A 16963-nucleotide genomic window follows, 5' to 3' on the forward strand; every position below is an offset into this window, starting at 1 on the left:
AATTTAGACAGGCATTATGTGAATTTGTCATCATATGTTAGCTTTCATTCTGTATACAGTTTGATTGCACATTTTTTCAATAATCTTTGTGCAGATGTTGAGCCGTCTGCTGCGGCCATCTAGCAGCGGGGCCCGAAAAACAAAACAAAAACTGATAAGTGACGCCCCGTATTTCAAAAATCTCATAAGTCAAGGCACCACTGTAAAATGTTTCATTCAATTTGTTTTCTGTCAGTTCTACCGTCGACTTCAACGTTGAGTAAACCTGTAAACAGCATGAAGCACGCTCGGCCTCTTATTTTTTCAGTTTCTCCAAGTTTGGTGACGTGATAGTCTTCCATTTTTTTTTTGACAGCAAGAGTGAAAACATTTTGCGAAAGACTACTTGGAAAAAAAAGTGTATTTTAACAAGATTGATTGGGTTTCAACCATTTTAAATGTGGCAGAAGTGCATGTGAAGTGTATAAATATAATTATGCAGATTTTTAGCTTTCACAAATAACTTTCGAATGTTTCCCCCACAACCCCCACTCCCATAAAAACGGGGGTCCATTTATCTGCTATTCAATGAACACTCATGCACTTGTGGTTAGGTCCAATCTGCATTTTGTTATCTTGTCCTTATGACATGTAATGACAAAGTTGAAAGGAATCGAATCAGAAACAAACAAACCAATCAACAAAAAGATACGCGTGCGTAAAAAAAAAAAAAAAAACGATTTCAAAAGCAGAATCTCATCAGCGTGTTGGCTTTTGTGCTGCTGATGCAGGTTGGGGGCAGGTCTGGCTTTTTATTTTTACCAAAGAACATCAGCGTGCGGCGGCTCTGAGGGAAAGACGGCGTTCGATACTACAGGCCGCAGACAAAGGCCGTGTGGATAGAGGCGGCGCAATGCTCCCCCCCCCAGCCCGCCTCCCCCGGGAAGCTCCGAGATGACAGCTTCGGATCAATGCAGGATATTCCTGGCCTGACGGGATGAGAGGAACAAGGCCCACTTGGGATCCTTCAACTAAATCGGGTAGCTAAATGCACACGCTCGCCATTTGACTGCACCCATGCCAGGTGCAAGTGGTCAAAGGGCATCTCAAGAACACTCCAAAGAATGTTGAGCAACTCAGACCGGATGTGAAGTGGAAACTTCACAAAATCTCTCCAACAAATTTATCTTTGAGGGACTCTTGGAAATGGCCAAAAATAGGCTAAAGCGTCTGACTTGAACTTGCTGTATCTTTTCGGGCATGGCTTGTTAAAGACCAAATTTCAAGTCAAACTGGCTTCGGGGTTTGAATTAAACAACAACAAAAAAATGGAAGGATCCCTGGAATTGACTCAAATGAGAAAAAAAAGGCCGCTTCGAACCGAAAGAACTGACTTCCTGTGTCTTTTTGGCAAAGGCTTACTGAGACTTTTTTGTGGGTCTACTCCGAAAAGACTGTTCTACCAAATTTCTTTATTGCTGAGTCAAATTGCCCACGGGGAGGGGGCTGAATTTTCAAAATCAGCACGTGACACATCTGCGAGCATCCAATCAGGTAATCCACTGGCGTCAGTGTCCACCTTTTAGCCCCCCCCAAAAAAGTGCCCTGCACTGCACCTCTACTGTGGAGACAGACACTGGACTGGTCGCCAGCCAATAAATAGCAGGGCAATTGTAGACAAACAAGGGACTGGTTGAGCCCAGACCTGACCCCGCAACTGAAACATGTGAGACAGACGTGCTGAGCACTCATCCCATATGCTAATGCTAATTCAAGAGGCTAACTGCGCTCATACGAACGGTCGCAATTTGCTGACGTGTTTTCCTAAAGAGCCGACGGCCTGCAAAAAGTTCAGTCGTTCTTCCAAGTTCAAACCGACTCATCTTCTGCGCACACTTGCGACGATGAGTCAAACAGAAGAGTGGCCAGGAGGAGGCGCTATGTGGAGTTGGAAAGCAGGACGGAGCGAATAAATAAAAGGAAAGAATGGCACGACCAATTAATGAATGGAGGAAAACCGTGGATGAAGAATGAACGAGTGAAGAAGGAAGAAAAGAATGGAGCAAAGAATGAAGACATGAATGGACAATGAAAGGACGTAGGAATGAAAAAAAATGAAGTCGTGAAGAAAAAGCTTTTAACTCATTCACTCCCAAAGACGTATTTAAACGTCTTTTCAGGACTTGGTCCAGAATTGGCTGGTACTGAATGAGTTAAAAAGATCATGATGGAAGGAACAAAGTGACGTGATGAACGGATGGAGAACAGAAATGAGAGGCGAGAACAAAGAGAAGACGTGAATTGATGATGAAAGGGTGAATCAAAGTAGGAAGAGAGCAAATAAAACGATGGAAGGAAAGAAGACTGAAGGTGTGAAAATATGAAGTCATGAAATGAAAGAGTGAAGAAGTGATGAGACGTACAGAAAGTGGGAGGAGTCAACAAATGAAGGGAGTGGAGTGAAGGCAGAACAAATAATTAACTCATTCAGTACCAAGTCTGAAAAGATGTTTAAAGACGTCTTTGGGAGTGAACGAGTGAAGGAACGGACAAATGAAAGTAGGACTGGAGGAACCCCGTGGCGAGGGAAATGAGGCAAAGAAGACAAGAAGAGAGGAGTGAAGAAATGAAAGGAAAGCTTGGAACGAACAAGGCAGTCGATGGAATGCCGCGATACCGGACACGCGCAACAAAAAAATAAAATAAAATAAACGGCGCCGGATCAGCGGCACAGACCTGGTTGTCGGAAAGTGGCGCATCGCGGGACAGCAGCAGCCTGACGACCAGGTGCAGGGCGGACGCGAAGAGCCCGGCCAGGATGGCCCAGGCCAGGGGCAGCGGCAGCATCCCGTAGGTGGCGAAGAGCGCGAAGAGCACGTAGCCCACGCCGTCGCCCAGCAGGCCGTAGCCCAAGCCGGCGGCCAGGATCTGCGTGGCCATGGCCACCCACGTGACGGCGCCGCTGTACTGCAGGTAGCCGTGCGAGGTGGCGTCCTTGCGCACGGCCACCAGGGCGCAGACCACCACCTCCACGCCGGCGAAGAAGCCCAAGAGCGCGCCCTTGACCGGGTCCACCGGCGCCGAGGCCAAGGCCAGGTGCAGCGCCAGCAGCGTCAGCTTGGTCACCACGTCCAGGATGTTCATGACCACCAGCGACTTGCGCCGCTGGCCCAGGAAGTAGCGCTGGTACAGGCGCTCCAGGTCGCGCGACTTGAAGGCGTTGCGCAGCGTGGGGAAGATCACGCCGCGGTACGTGTAGCCCCAGTTGAGGAAGAAGTCCGAGTTGGTGGGCGCGCAGTCGATCTGCAGGAAGCCCAGGTCGCTGCTGGCCCGCTCGGGGAACACCTTAGTGCCCCCGTTGTTGTGCTGCCGCTCGCCGCCAGAGCCGCCCACCGACGACGCGTGGCCGGCCGACTGCTTGCGCGCGTCCGGCCGCTCGGGCTCGCCCCCCCCGCCCTGCTCGTGGATGAAGCGCTGCTCGGTGATGTGGCGGACCGCGTTCTGCCACAGCAGCCGCTTGCCGCCGCCGCTGCTGCTGCTCGGCGTCCGGTTGATGGTGTACAGCTCCTCGCTGGCGCTCGAACAGCGAACCTCGGACAGCTCCATGCCAGTTACCTGAGCGCCTCGGCGGGGAACACGTCCTGGTGTGCGCGTGGAAGCGGAGGCGCGGGGCTTCGCTGCTGCTGCTGCTGCTGGTGGTGGCGGGCGCGGCGCGAGGCGGCTGCGGCGTCGCGGGGGGAGATCGTCGTCAACATCCTCATCCTCATTCGCACCACCATCCTCCTCGTCGTCGTCGTCACGCGAGGAGACGGCTCGGAAATCCACGCGATGGCGAGATACGTGGATTAGGCGCACGGATTAGCTCCGCGCGCGGATGCATCCGCGCGGTGCCCTAAAAAAAAAAACCAAAAAACGCACAGCTGGAGCCTCTGACAAAAACAACCCGTTCGTTCGTTCACGTTCGTCCTCTGGATTTATTGGCGTCTGGTCGGCTCCACGCACGCCACCGACTGACACACTACGGCGAGTGCGCGCAAAGCCTTCCTCCTCCTCCTATTCCTCGGTCCACGCGGCGGACGCAACACCTGCTTGCTGGCGCGGGGCGGGGAGGGGGGTGGGGTGGGGGGGCGGAGAAGAATCCAGCGCGATGCCTTTCTTTTTGCCTCCGCCAAAGGAGGATTCAAAACACACCTCGTTCTGGTATGATTGACATTTCAAATAGCAGTTATTCACAATGACCCCCCCCCCCCCCCCCCCCACAAAAAAAAAACACGTGCTTTGACGGACCTTCATGTCATGACTTGCTTTTTGACCTTGAGGACCAGTGCGCCAACTTGTAGTTGCATTACAGAGGGATACACATATAAATATATACAATTTAAAAAATAAAATAAAAAATAAATACAAATAAAATATATAAAATAAAATATATATATATATATATATATATATATATATATATATATATATATATATATATATATATATATATCAATATATAAAAGCGTTAGGCGTTCTGAAAGTGATTCCAAATCATCATCGCTGAATATTCCCAGAAAATAAATATATATTTTTTTCTTTCTAAAATGTAATTTCTACGCTGCGATTGGCTGGCAACCAGTTCAGGGTGTCCTCCCTACACTGCCCAAAGACACCCGGGATAGGCTCCAGCACACCGCGTGACCGTTGCGAGGAGAAACGGATCAGAAAATGGATGGATGGGATGGTCGTTTCAAAGGTGAAGATTGTGGTCTTCTTTTGAGCAAAAACGTGAAGTTGTTTTGGGTGACTCAAAAGGGTGCTAAATTTAAGTTTGGTTATCATTTAGACTCACATGGATGTTGACTACTGGTTTGAAAGTTCATCCTAGATTTGACATCTAAACTCCTAAATTTTCTATTTACCTGCATCTATTAAATATACGCCTAACGTATAGATCTCAGGCGTTGCATCGCTAAAACATTTTGAAAAAAAAATTAAGATTAAGATATCCTTTATGTGGGATATCTTAATCTTATTTATATCTTATCTTATTATATCTTATTTTTAGGCGGCCCGGTAGTGCAGTGGTTAGCGCGTCGGCTTCACAGTGCAGAGGTACCGGGTTCGATTCCAGCTGCAGCTTCCCTGTGTGGAGTTTGCATGTTCTCCCCGGGCCTGTGTGGGTTTTCTCCGGGTGTTCCGGTTTCCTCCCACATTCCAAAAACATGCGTGGCAGGCTGATTGAACACTCTAATTTGTCCCTAGGTGTGAGCGTGGATGGTTGTTCGTCTCTGTGTGCCCTGCGATTGGCTGGCAAACGATTCAGGGTGTCCCCCGCCTACTGCCCGAAGACAGCTGGGATAGGCTCCAGCACCCCCTGCGACCCTAGTGAGGATCAAGCGGTTCGGAAAATGGATGGATGGATGGAAAATCTTGTTTTTTTTATTTCAAAATCTTTTGGCACATGTTCAATGATTTTAGCGATGCAACGCCTGAGATTCATTTTTAATACATCCAGGTAAATAGAAAATTTAATGTTTTTGTGGCGTTCCAAACGGCTCTTTGTGTATTTAGTCGACATTTTGGGGTCTCCGTCGTCATCAGAACACATTCCTGTCCCACTTTTTTTCTCCTTATCGAAGAAACAGAGCAAAATGGAGCCAAGGCCCGTCAGCGATTCGATGAACAGCGATGATTCTCTTGTAAACCTTGAGGAGCCTCCCCCTCCCACCCCCACCCCCACCCACTTTGACTCACGCATGCCCGGAAGGCATAGGGGAGCAAAGTTGCCTCATTGCTATTCCGTCTATTTTTATTCGCCTTCCTTTGGTCTGCGCCGCTTTGTGCCGCCGCTGCCGAGGAGACGTCGACAAATGCTTCCTCCCCCACCGCACCCCCCCCCACCCTAAAAAGCGCCGCTCTGATCGGTTCCAAGTAGGCCATCAGATCAGACAATGTGCGTCAGGTAAGCCACAAGCCTGACGCGTCACCTCCTCAAACGTCACCAAGTGCTGCACTAGAGCCCCGACTCGCTGTCGTGTTCAAAATGTTCCTCCCTTCCTTCCATCTTTTTTCCTTCCTTCCTTCCTTCCTTCCTTCCTTCCTTCCTTCCTTCCTTCCTTCCTTCCTTCCTTCCTTCCTTCCTCCCTCGCTTCCTTTTCTCCATTCTCGCCTCCATCATTCCTTTCCTTCTTTCGTGCATCTGTCCTTCTTTCATTCCTTGCCGCCGATATTCCCTTCCTTGATCCTTCTTTCGATCCACCCTTTTATTCCTTCGTCCCCTTTCCTTCCTTTATCATCTTTACTCGCTTCCTTCCCCCATCCTTCATTCGTTAATTGCTTCCTCCTGACATTCCTCATCCTTCTTTTCCATCCTTCCGACTTCTTTCCTTCTGTCAGCCCCTCCAATGGCTAATGTCCCTTCTTCCTTCCTTCCTTCCTTCCTTTTTCTTCCTCTCTTCATTTCCTCCTTCCTTCATCCCCACCTTTCCCCCCATTCCCGTTTCCTTCCTTTGTTCCCTCCTTCTGCACACGCCTGCACTTTACAGCCTTCGTCTCTTGCTTGACGGTCGCTCACATGATGCGAGCTGGCTGCCCGCCGTTCAAAATATGAATCGCAATCATAAAGACATCAAGTGCTCCGAGGTTATCAAGGTTTTGTTGTGGGTGACTTGCATTGGCGGCCGCGTGCGCTTGCTCTCCATCGGCAGCAGCTTCCCGCTCTCAAGGTCAACGAGATACCGGAAAAATTTGCCAAAGCGCCGCGGCTGAGCGGAAAGCACGCGCAAGCCCTCTCGCTGATTTACCGCCGCTTTGTTTGTTCCAGATGTCCTGATGCGCACCTACCGCACCGTCAATAACACCACGCACGCACACGCGGTGCATACATACACGCGCACACGTATACTACCCCGAAGTTCTTTGCTAACAGTTTCAATGATTTTTTTTTCTTGTCGGAAATTTTCAACACACTCAAAATCCCCTTGCGACAAGGAAAGTACAGGCGAATGCCTGACGACCGTTTGGCACTCAAACGCACACATTCTCACACTCCCACACTAATCCACACGTTCAAGTTTGGGCTGGAGGGCATTTTCAGCTACACAGCCGTCAGGTTGCAACAATGGGAAGAGCCTGCGTTAGCTTCATGCCAAGGCATCATGGGAAACCCCATAGGGCCTGTGGGGTTTCCCATGCCTACCTACTTTCGTCGAGATCTAACGCGGATGCATGGCACGCACTTTTGCAACCTTCTCGACTTTCGTAGCTGAAAATGCTTTTCACTGCCCTCCAGATTCTCTATGGCAGGCAGCCACCAGATGGCGACATAGAGCCGCATGTGACTCTGGAGCCGCTTGTTGCCGACCCCCGCAGATGAACATACAGCAAAATAGTGGACCACCGCTCTTTGTGAGGGGCGGGAACCGGGCAAGCACAAAAAAAAAAAAAAAGACGAAAAAAAAATTGGGTGGGGTTAGAGATTTTTATAATCAATATTTAAGAGCAAAAGGAAGAGGCAAGGAAGGTCCCCTACTAAGCTGCAGTAATCATTCCCACAGAGCAGAGTGAATATGTGCCTGTCATTGTACGCTCTGTTTATATGCGTTGTTTGGAGGGGAGTGCAACATTGATGCCAATTCGGATCTGTTATGTTCCACAGTACGAGTTTGCATTAAGATGGAAGACTTTCCGTCACTAAAATGATACGTTGCTCCGATGGTGTTTGAAGGTACAACGTTGGGTTGTCTTTTGTTTTCTCGTCAGTTTTACAGCGCGGGCAGATTTCCTTGGCAGCGAAAAGAGCGCGACAGCACAGCGTCTGTCGCCAAAATGTCGGCATCATGAACGTCGCTGGTGGGCGGAGAAAGCAAAAGTGTCGCAGCAGCTGACGGCAGCGCAAAGTCAATTTCTGTGGAGCCGATCGTACCGACGTTGAAGTGGCCATGCCAACTGGACTCAGACATTTCCATAAGCTAGCATTCTAAAGAAATATTGTCTCATTGCTGATAAAAGGCTTTATTTTGAAAGTTTAGAACAGTTTGGGGGAGAAATATGGAGTGGTGCTCCAATCTATGAAAAGTATGCAATCGCCATATGTCGATCAGCAAAAATTATTACCCGTCGCTAGTACCTTGCAGGCTGAGGCCACGGACATATATACGAATGGGTAGTCCAGTGGTTAGCACGTCGGCTTCACAGTGCAGAGGTACCGGGTTCGATTCCAGCTCCGGCCCTGTGTGGAGTTTGCATGTTCTCCCCGGGCCTGCGTGGGTTTTCTCCGGGTGCTCCGGTTTCCTCCCACATTCCAAAAAACATGCATGGCAGGCTAATTGGACGCTCTAAATTGTCCCTAGGTGTGAGTGTGAGCGTGGATGGTTGTTCGTCTCTGTGTGCCCTGCGATTGGCTGGCAACTGATTCAGGGTGTCCCCCACCCGAAGACGGCTGGGATAGGCTCCAGCACCCCCCGTGACCCTAGTGAGGACCAAGCGGTTCGGAAAATGGATGGATGGACTAAAAATACCGCTTACCCGGAAGAATTGAAGCCACTGGCGGCCATCTTACGTCGCCATTCGCTAAGCCCGCCAAACTTGAATACATTGATTTCTCTGCGATGTTTCGTATAATTATCCGTCTCTTCAGTGAAATACCAGAGTGTGTACGCTTGTATCACTTGGTCTAGGAGAAGAAGCACGTCATGCTCATTTCATTGGTAAAAATGCAATTTTAAATGTTCTCTTATGAGGTATCTCTCAGGGATGCGGTCTTTATTTTGTGTTTTGGGAATGAAGATTGAGTTAATTAAAAGTTCAGCGAGATTCCACCATTAAGCCACATAAAGCTTCTGTAGTGAGCGCCTGGGAAGAGGAAAAGGCTTAAGGTCCATGCTTCCATCCATCCATCCATTTTCTGATCCGCTTATCCTCACGAGGGTCGCCTACCCCAGCTGTTTTCAGGCAGTAGGCGGGGGACACCCTGAACCGGTTGCCAACCAATCGCAGGGTACACACGAACAAGCGTTCACACTTCCAATCACACCTAGGGACAATTTGGAGGGTTCCATTAATCTGCCAAGCATGTTTTTGGAATGTGGGAGGAAGCCGGAGTATCCGGGAGAATATGCAGGCACGGGGAGAACATGCAAACTCCACACAGGGAGGCCGGAGACGGAATCGAACCCTGCACCTCTGCACTGTGAGGCCAATGCGCTAACCAGTCAACCACCAGGCCGCCTGGCTTAAGGTCCATTAAATCCGAAATATTGTGGTGATTATTGTAGTCTTTGCAGCATGATAAGAAACGTCGGCATTAAATTTTGGCAATGATTGAGACCTAGTTTCTTTGCATTTAGTGTTTGAGGCTGTTCCCGATGCGGTGCAGCCGGATTCCCCATGTTGCATTTGGTCGCGCGTCGCGGCGTAGTCCGCGTTTGCGGCGGCTCGCAAAGCTGTCTAACGTGACCCAAAGTGACACGGCGGTGGAAGCGATGACTCAATCGGGGGCTTTTGTGCTAGCTCAGGCTCCGTGGCACACAAACGCAAGGAAGACCACCGATGGGTGAGCGCTCGTCTTTCTCCTCGCGCATAGTCACGCACACGGAGCCAAATGACTCAAGTGTGCAGAACGCGCTGTCAGCTTGTTGTGCAACACACGATTGGAACAATAAGACACATTGTGACGCTCTGTAATGCGGCTACGGCATGTTACACACTGACCAACACCCATTCTTGTGTAGAACAGCTAAACCATGTAGCACAGACGGTAACGTTTTTTTGTAATGCTGCCACTGTATGCAAGTCAAGTCAAGTCAAGTCAAGTCAACAGTATTTATAGAGCACTTTCAAACAGCCATCGCTGCAAACAAAGCGCTGTACATGGAGCAATTTAACATGCACAATAAACAGTAAGACAAATCGGTAATAAAGGCGGTAGAACACCAAGAACAAATCAAAGTCATGCTGAGTCGAATGCCAAAGAATACAAGTGAGTTTTGAGGAGGGTTTTGAAGATGGGCAGCGAGGAGGCTTGCCGAGTCTTCATTGGGAGGTCATTCCAGAGAGAGGGACCAGCAACAGAAAAGGCTCGATCCCCTCTGAGCCTCAGTTTAGTTCTTGGTACTTCTAACAAAGACTGGTCCACAGACCTGAGGCGCCGGGCAGGTGTGTAGGGGCGGATGAGCTCAGAGAGGTAAGGTGGCGTGAGATTGTTCAGAGATTTGAAAACAAAGAGGAGGATCTTGAAAATAACTCTAAAATGAATGGGGAGCCAGTGAAGGGATGCCAGAGTAGGAGTTATGTGCTCCCTCTTACGAGTACCAGTCAAGAGGCGAGCAGCGGCATTCTGGACCAGCTGAAGGCGCTTAATGGAGGACTGGCTGACTCCAAAGTAAAGGTAACGCTACCACGTGGACTGCGATTTCATCGTGTAGATGTGAATGTCATTCGACTTGGCAGCAGCCATTCAACAAATGTGAGTGCTACACCAGTCCGTCAGTGATCCGTTAGCATCGCCTCGACTCCGCACCAACAATGACAGATCCTGAGCACAGCACGTGACATCACATATCACCACAGTTGCGAGGGAAATAAGACGATGACAATGACGACATTGGCGAGGAAAGAGGGAGCGGTCCACGTCCTCGGGCCGCGTTCAAATGTCACTGGATACGTTAGCGATGCCGTGAGGATGCCCGCATCTCATTGTGGCAGCGGCAGTCGGTTAGCTAACAGCACTGATGCTTGTCTCGCTGCCGGTTTACTTTGTTTTGTTTTGTTTTGTTGTTTTGTTTCCTTTGCAAAGATATAAAAGCTCATCGCATCTTTATACAGTATGTAAAAAAACAAAACAAAAAACCCCCACACATGCTACATGCTAACATTAGCATAGCATAGATTAAGGCCGGTGAGGGAGGCGAGCTTTTTTTCTAGCAGCGTTCACACACAAGAAACAAATACATTAGGGTTTAAAAACAAGACCTAGAGAAATCAAATCAAAATAAAACCCCCAAATAAAAGCAGGATAAATGAGAGAATGATGAAGATTTTGCAAAACCGTAATGTGACGAACCCGATGAGTCAAACTAAGAAGTACAACACCCACTGCTGGGAAGGACTTCCTCGTTTTACGTCAAGGCTCACCTGTTGTCTGGGTTTGGTCAAATGATGTTTGCAAGCTGAGCCCTTGGGCACTGTAATGTCATTTTCAGTCGATAGCAAGTGGCAAAATGGTGGCCCCTGAGATGATGGAGGTGGAATTTGCTGTTTCATTTATAGTCCACAAAGGCAAATCGTTTTGTTTGCATGTTTTCCAAGTCTCCCTATTGCAACACACCTGATTCAAATGAACAGTTTCAATGTCAGGCTTGCGCAGAGCTTGCTGGTGATCTGATCATGTGTTGCAACAGGGAGACTTGGAAGACATGCAGGGCAGCGGCCCTCCAGGACCTGATTTTGACACCGCTGAGCTCGCGTGTTAGTCAAAGTACCTGAAGAAAAAAGGTTTTCTCGGGGTAGACCAGCTTCCTCATTCTAAAAACAGGTTTAAACTGGTTTATTCATCATAAATTTATGAATCACAAATCATCCAAATAAAATATGAGAAAGAATTGAAAACAAACAAAGAAAGCACACACACACGCACATGCACACACATTGTAAGGAGTTGAAAAATGTTGTGTGTCCCTTTTCCCAGTGCTGGCCTTGACGACAACGTTGATAGATGGCTGATGAATTATGCACTTATCAGAAGAGTAATCCGAACAAAAATAATTTCAGGCCAGGAAACAATTGAGGCGAGCAAGCTTTTGGGATGCTTTTAGAACAATTAGCCAAAGTGAGGATGACGATGAGGAAGGCCGTGAGGAAGCAAATGGATGGAGGAGGGTAGGACTCACACGCACACGCACGCACAGCAATTTAAAACTGAGCGGAAATTCAACTTGGCTGATCATGATTGAAAAGAAATGTCAGGGCAAAGGATTGGTTGTCGATTCATGCCAGGGCATACAGTATGTAAACAAACGATTGACTGGTCGTAGCTCTGCCAGCTAACATTCTGACATGGGAGGTCAAATCCCCGCTGAACACATGTGAAGGTGGAGCCCATATTCCAAGCCAAACCTTGGAACCGCCAGGTAGACTTTGCAAGCACTCCATTTTGCTGTTCCCTCTTGACAAAAAAAATAAAAATAAAATAAAATAATTTCCCTCAGTCTCCCTGATGAAAAAGTGGCAAATCTGAGCAAAAGATATTTCATCCATTAATCTATTTTTTCATCCGCTTTTCTTCACAAGGGTCGCAGGGGTTGCTGGGGCCTAACCCAGCTGTCTTCAGGCAGTAGGCGGGGGACACCCTGAACTGATGGCCAGCCAATCGCAGGGCACACATAGACGAACAACCAACCGTGCTCACAATCATACCGAGGGGCAATTTAGTGTGTTCTATTAACCTGCCATGCATGTTTTTAAAATGTGGGAAGAAACCGGAGTACCCGGAAAAAAACCACACAGGCACGGGGAGAACATTCAAACTCCACACAGGAAGACCGGGGCCGGAATCGAACCCTGTACCTCTGGACTGTGAATCCAACGTGCAAACCAGTCGACCACCGTGCCGCCCAGCACATTTTATGCTGAAACATTTGTGCAGTCCACTGCACTTACGAGCCATTGACGTCACGGCAACCGCATGGACGTCCACGTGCGGGACACGTGTCGTCATGTGCTGCAGCATGACGTCACGCACAACGGGACCACAAGAAAAAGAAGAGGATCGGGAGGATTAAGAGGGCGAGGCGGAAGATAAAGAGGACGACTAGGAAGGGGCATGAAGAGGAGAAGGAAGATAAAGAAGAGGAGGGCAAGGGGGAAGATTAAGATGAGGGTGAAGACAAGAAGGATTAGGAGGATGAGGAATATAAAAATGAGGAAGAAGAGTAGGATGAGGAGGATGATGAAGAGAAGTAGAATGAAGAGAAGGAAGAGAATAAAGATGAAGAAGTAGAAAATGATGATAATGAGGAAGATGCAGCGGATGAGGATGAAGATGAGAAAAATGAGCATGCGCGAGCTGTGTTGACAAATACTTGTATTGATACAACAAGAAGCCCAAAATGCTTTATTGCTTGATTGACGAGTTGAACAGATGCGGAAAGCTCACTAAAGGTTAGCATCTCTCTCTTCACAATGACGACAAGAAGAAAAGCAGTTCCCTCCAAAATCAAAATGTTCAACGAGCGCAAGCTCTTTTCAACACTTTCTGTCGCGTCATCGTTTGACAAGAATAACAAACCCACGTGGGGAAGCATCAATTTGTGAAAAAAAGTGAAGTGGAGCATGTTTCGACAGGTTGGCCAAAGGGTGCGATATATTCTTTATCCTCTGCAAGGAGTGGAGCCATTCCGCTGCAACATCCTCATGCAGTATATTCACTCATCCGTCCGTCCGTTTTCTATTGCCCTCAGGTGGCCAAGTCAGACATTCAATTGCTTCAAGATAAGATATCCTTTATTTGTCCCACACTGGGGAAATTTAAGGTGTAACAAATGAATTTGTGCTGCGTATAGAAATCACAAATGACTTATATGTTCACATGTTGAGTGAAGAATGCAACCACTTTACCCAAATAATATCATTCAATGCCGTAAATAAGGATTTTTAAAAAAAACGTATTTTTTCTCATTTTTGAAGTGGCATGATCGAGCAACAATGTTCAATGCTACTTAAACAATATAATACTAATATTCGAACCTGGTTATATTGAATTTCCGATGAGTAATTATGCGCATAATAGATTAAATGAAATTCAATTACCGGTAAACTTATTTTTGGGGCAAAGTAAAAAAAAGTGAACCCCACCAAAAAGTCAGGCAGATTTTCAAATGTTGGCCATGAGTCCGAAAGAGATGATATTCATTTTAAATGAAGAAGGAAAAAAAAAGTCAAATCTGTTGCTGGCGCTTGTAAACTGCGACGACATAAGAAGCTTACGTATCATCTGTCCACTTTTCGGAAGCGTGCGGATCATGAGATAAAAAAAAAAGTGATTATGTTTAACCCATCGCCAATCTGATCACAAGAGCTTCTTAAATAACAAGCTCATGAATATTCAAACTTTCACGGAGGTAGACCCAATCCTGGCTTCTGATAGGCTGACAAGCAAGAAGAACGGATGACTCGAGAAGTTATTTTTTTCCCCCCGGTGGAAAAGTATGTTTTAACTCACTTCCCAGACCAACCTCAACCTCCACAACGTCCTGGTTCTCCTCCCCGCGATCCCGCTCTCGCCTTAGCGTTTCCTCAGCTGACGTGATATGAGATGTCACTTCATCATCATGTTTGTTGCGCTGGCGGACCCCAGTGATGGCGAGGATGTCACGAGAAGAGCAAACGGAAGCCAGTGGAAGCCATCGAAACCCGCGGCCTTCCCGTGCGCGTGCCTGACACCGACACTTTGTTTGGGCCACCGGCTCAACTTTGCACCGGCGATGTCATTGGGCTCTGTTCACAATCATTCATTCATTACTGACTCATTTAACAGCATGTGGGGATTTTTGGGGTGGGTTTTTGAGAGGAAGAAGGCATGTACCTTCTGACTACTTACAACAAAAGATAAGTAATAGTAAAGTCATGAATAGTAACGCAAGAAGGTAAACAATAGAATGGTGGTCTGAGTTGTAGCATTGACCACTACATGAAATACCGCACAGTAGTAACACATCTGAATATTGCACATGTGCGTTCCAAACGCATCGAATTTCATGCGAATTCTCTGGCGGCGGCGGCAAAGTGCTAATGAACTGAAACTTGAACTGAAACACAAATAGAATGTGAAGCGTGAAGGCTAACACTTTGTTAGCATGTTAGCGCCTGTCTTGCTGCGCTAACCGGGAATTCTGACACCGCCTGAATTTAGGTGGTTTTGAGGTGTCAACAAGCATTCCACATGTGTGATAAGAGTACCACCAATGCGAATTGAAAGCAGATATCATATTTGTCGACCTTATACTGCCTGAAGACAGCTGGGATAGGCTTCAGCACACCCATTCTATTTTATTGAACCATGCTATTGTATTCTCACTTACAAAAAAAATTGTTGGCCATTATATATGTTTATGTAGAGAGTATGTGGTTGTCCACTGGCAATTGCAAATAAGAAGGGACCCAAATAAGAAACGTGTGACACACTCAGTGAGTACTCTCGCTGAGGTCATTTGAAAACCAAGCTACTGTGTGCCCTGAGTGGCGCAATGTCATTTTTCAAATGTCAAAACATCAATAGTGGTAAATGTGACTGAAAGATAGCAAAACGAGGGATACGCTGTTTTTGGCTAAAGTGCGACATGACGTCACAGCTAAAAGATTTTCTTTTGATTGGCACTTTCACGGACAGGCGGCATTGACTCGGGCGCATTGTCCTGCTCGGTGGTGAACGGCGAGAGACTCGGATCGGTCACCATGGCTTCACCCGGACTGAAATTTGCGCCTATTTTTGTCATGTCGGTCATCTTCCAACGACCGGCGACTTTCCGCTCGATGGCAACAGCGACTCGATGAAAAGAAAGAAAAATAAACCATCCATGCTGTGCCGTTCAGGAGCTGTTACCATGGCAACCATGACAAGCGAACGGCTGCTTTGTGACATAAATAGCAACAAGATTTCAGTGTGATAATGTTAGTTGGGACGACCATTCGCAATAGCATAGCTGATGGGGAGCTGGGGCCAAGCCAGGCTGGCTTTGGCTGAGTGGGGTCTACACACTGGATGTACTTTCAGTTAGCTTTCGTTTTTCTCGAAGCATTTTCATTTTTCTATTATTTCATTAACAAAAATGTTTTTATAACTGATAATATTTGAAAAAATGATCAGACTCGTCCTTTTTCGGACGACTTTTTTTTTCCGTTCCAAAAGCTTATAGCGTGCAGGCCCAGTGTTTGTTCCACCTCAGTGTAATTGGACACTTCATTCACTTTGCAATCACTTTTTTCCCCATTTCTTTTCTTTTTGCTTCAGACAGGTCTTCGATTTGCAACATTTTTTTAATGGGACTAGAGCCATGTGATAACATGCTGCTGCTACTACCACCTTGTTTTGAAAAGTGAAATGTGTATTGACAGTAGTCAGCCCTACTTGCAGATGTCAGTCATTTGCCTTGAAGAGACACGTCTGATCCTATAATCGGCCCTAAATCCAAAAGGCCTTTAAGAGCTTAAAAAGCACAACTGACTTTTACACTCAACTAGCTGGCCTGCTCTTATTTTTAGTGGTAGCATGCTTGCTAATAAGCCTCTACGCTGTTGTGGGGCAACGCATGTATATTCCTGATAGAAATATTTGAGGATAAAGCTACTCACACCCTTTCTTTGAGACAAATCGACACCGAGTATCTGCAAGGACTGGTTGCACACCTCTTCCATTTTTCCCGATCGGTCTTCAGCAGATCTGAGACAGCCCATTTTTGTGCATTCTACTTCACTGTCCTGATTCAGTATTAAAGGATACAAGGGGAAAAAATCATACTAAAGTCAGTTACTTCTCTTGCGGCTGTCAAACCTATCAGGGTTTAGCGTGATAACTTATGAAGTTGAAAGGGAAACTTATACCCACAATCTTGCTGCTGTAGACTGTAAATTTCCCCATTGTGGGACAAATAAAGGATATCTTAATCTTAAAGTAAAAGTGTGAAGTTCATCATATTGAAATGTGAAATTGATCTCGTCATAATGTAAAATTGAGCACGTTTATGACAAAAACTGAACGTTTAGGGTTGAGGGGGCAAAATTGTGTTTTTCTTGGATCATCCAAAATAAACAGTGGCTCTGATATGCCAAAACCTTTTATTTGTCATCTTCCCTAAAAAGATCAATCTTCTTCTTGATTTTATTGGTTGTAAAAGGATCAAAGTCAACTGAGCTATCAATAAATAAACCGATACTGTGATAAAACAAACGAATAGCCAAGAGCATACGCGGCCATGCATGGGGTAGTGCGTTGACGTCACCTTAC

General features: G+C 46.9%; 1 protein-coding gene across 4 annotated transcripts in view; it reads right to left on the reverse strand.

Moving 5' to 3' along the window:
* The window catches only part of adcy8 (adenylate cyclase 8 (brain)), a 48594-nt gene that overhangs the window by 31483 nt on the left and 148 nt on the right, over positions 1 to 16963 (reverse strand). The window contains exon 2 of one of the 4 annotated variants that reach the window (XM_052087517.1): positions 2716 to 3871. In XM_052087517.1, the coding sequence (XP_051943477.1) occupies positions 2716 to 3585 (870 nt within the window). In that variant the 5' untranslated portion in view covers positions 3586 to 3871. Of the gene's footprint in view, positions 1 to 2715; positions 4090 to 16963 lie in introns of those variants that run through there. The other 3 variants (XM_052087518.1, XM_052087516.1, XM_052087519.1) reach the window with 3 other exon arrangements.

Source organism: Hippocampus zosterae, chromosome 15 (assembly GCF_025434085.1).
Source record: "Hippocampus zosterae strain Florida chromosome 15, ASM2543408v3, whole genome shotgun sequence".
In the NCBI taxonomy this organism is placed as follows: Eukaryota; Metazoa; Chordata; class Actinopteri; order Syngnathiformes; family Syngnathidae; genus Hippocampus; species Hippocampus zosterae.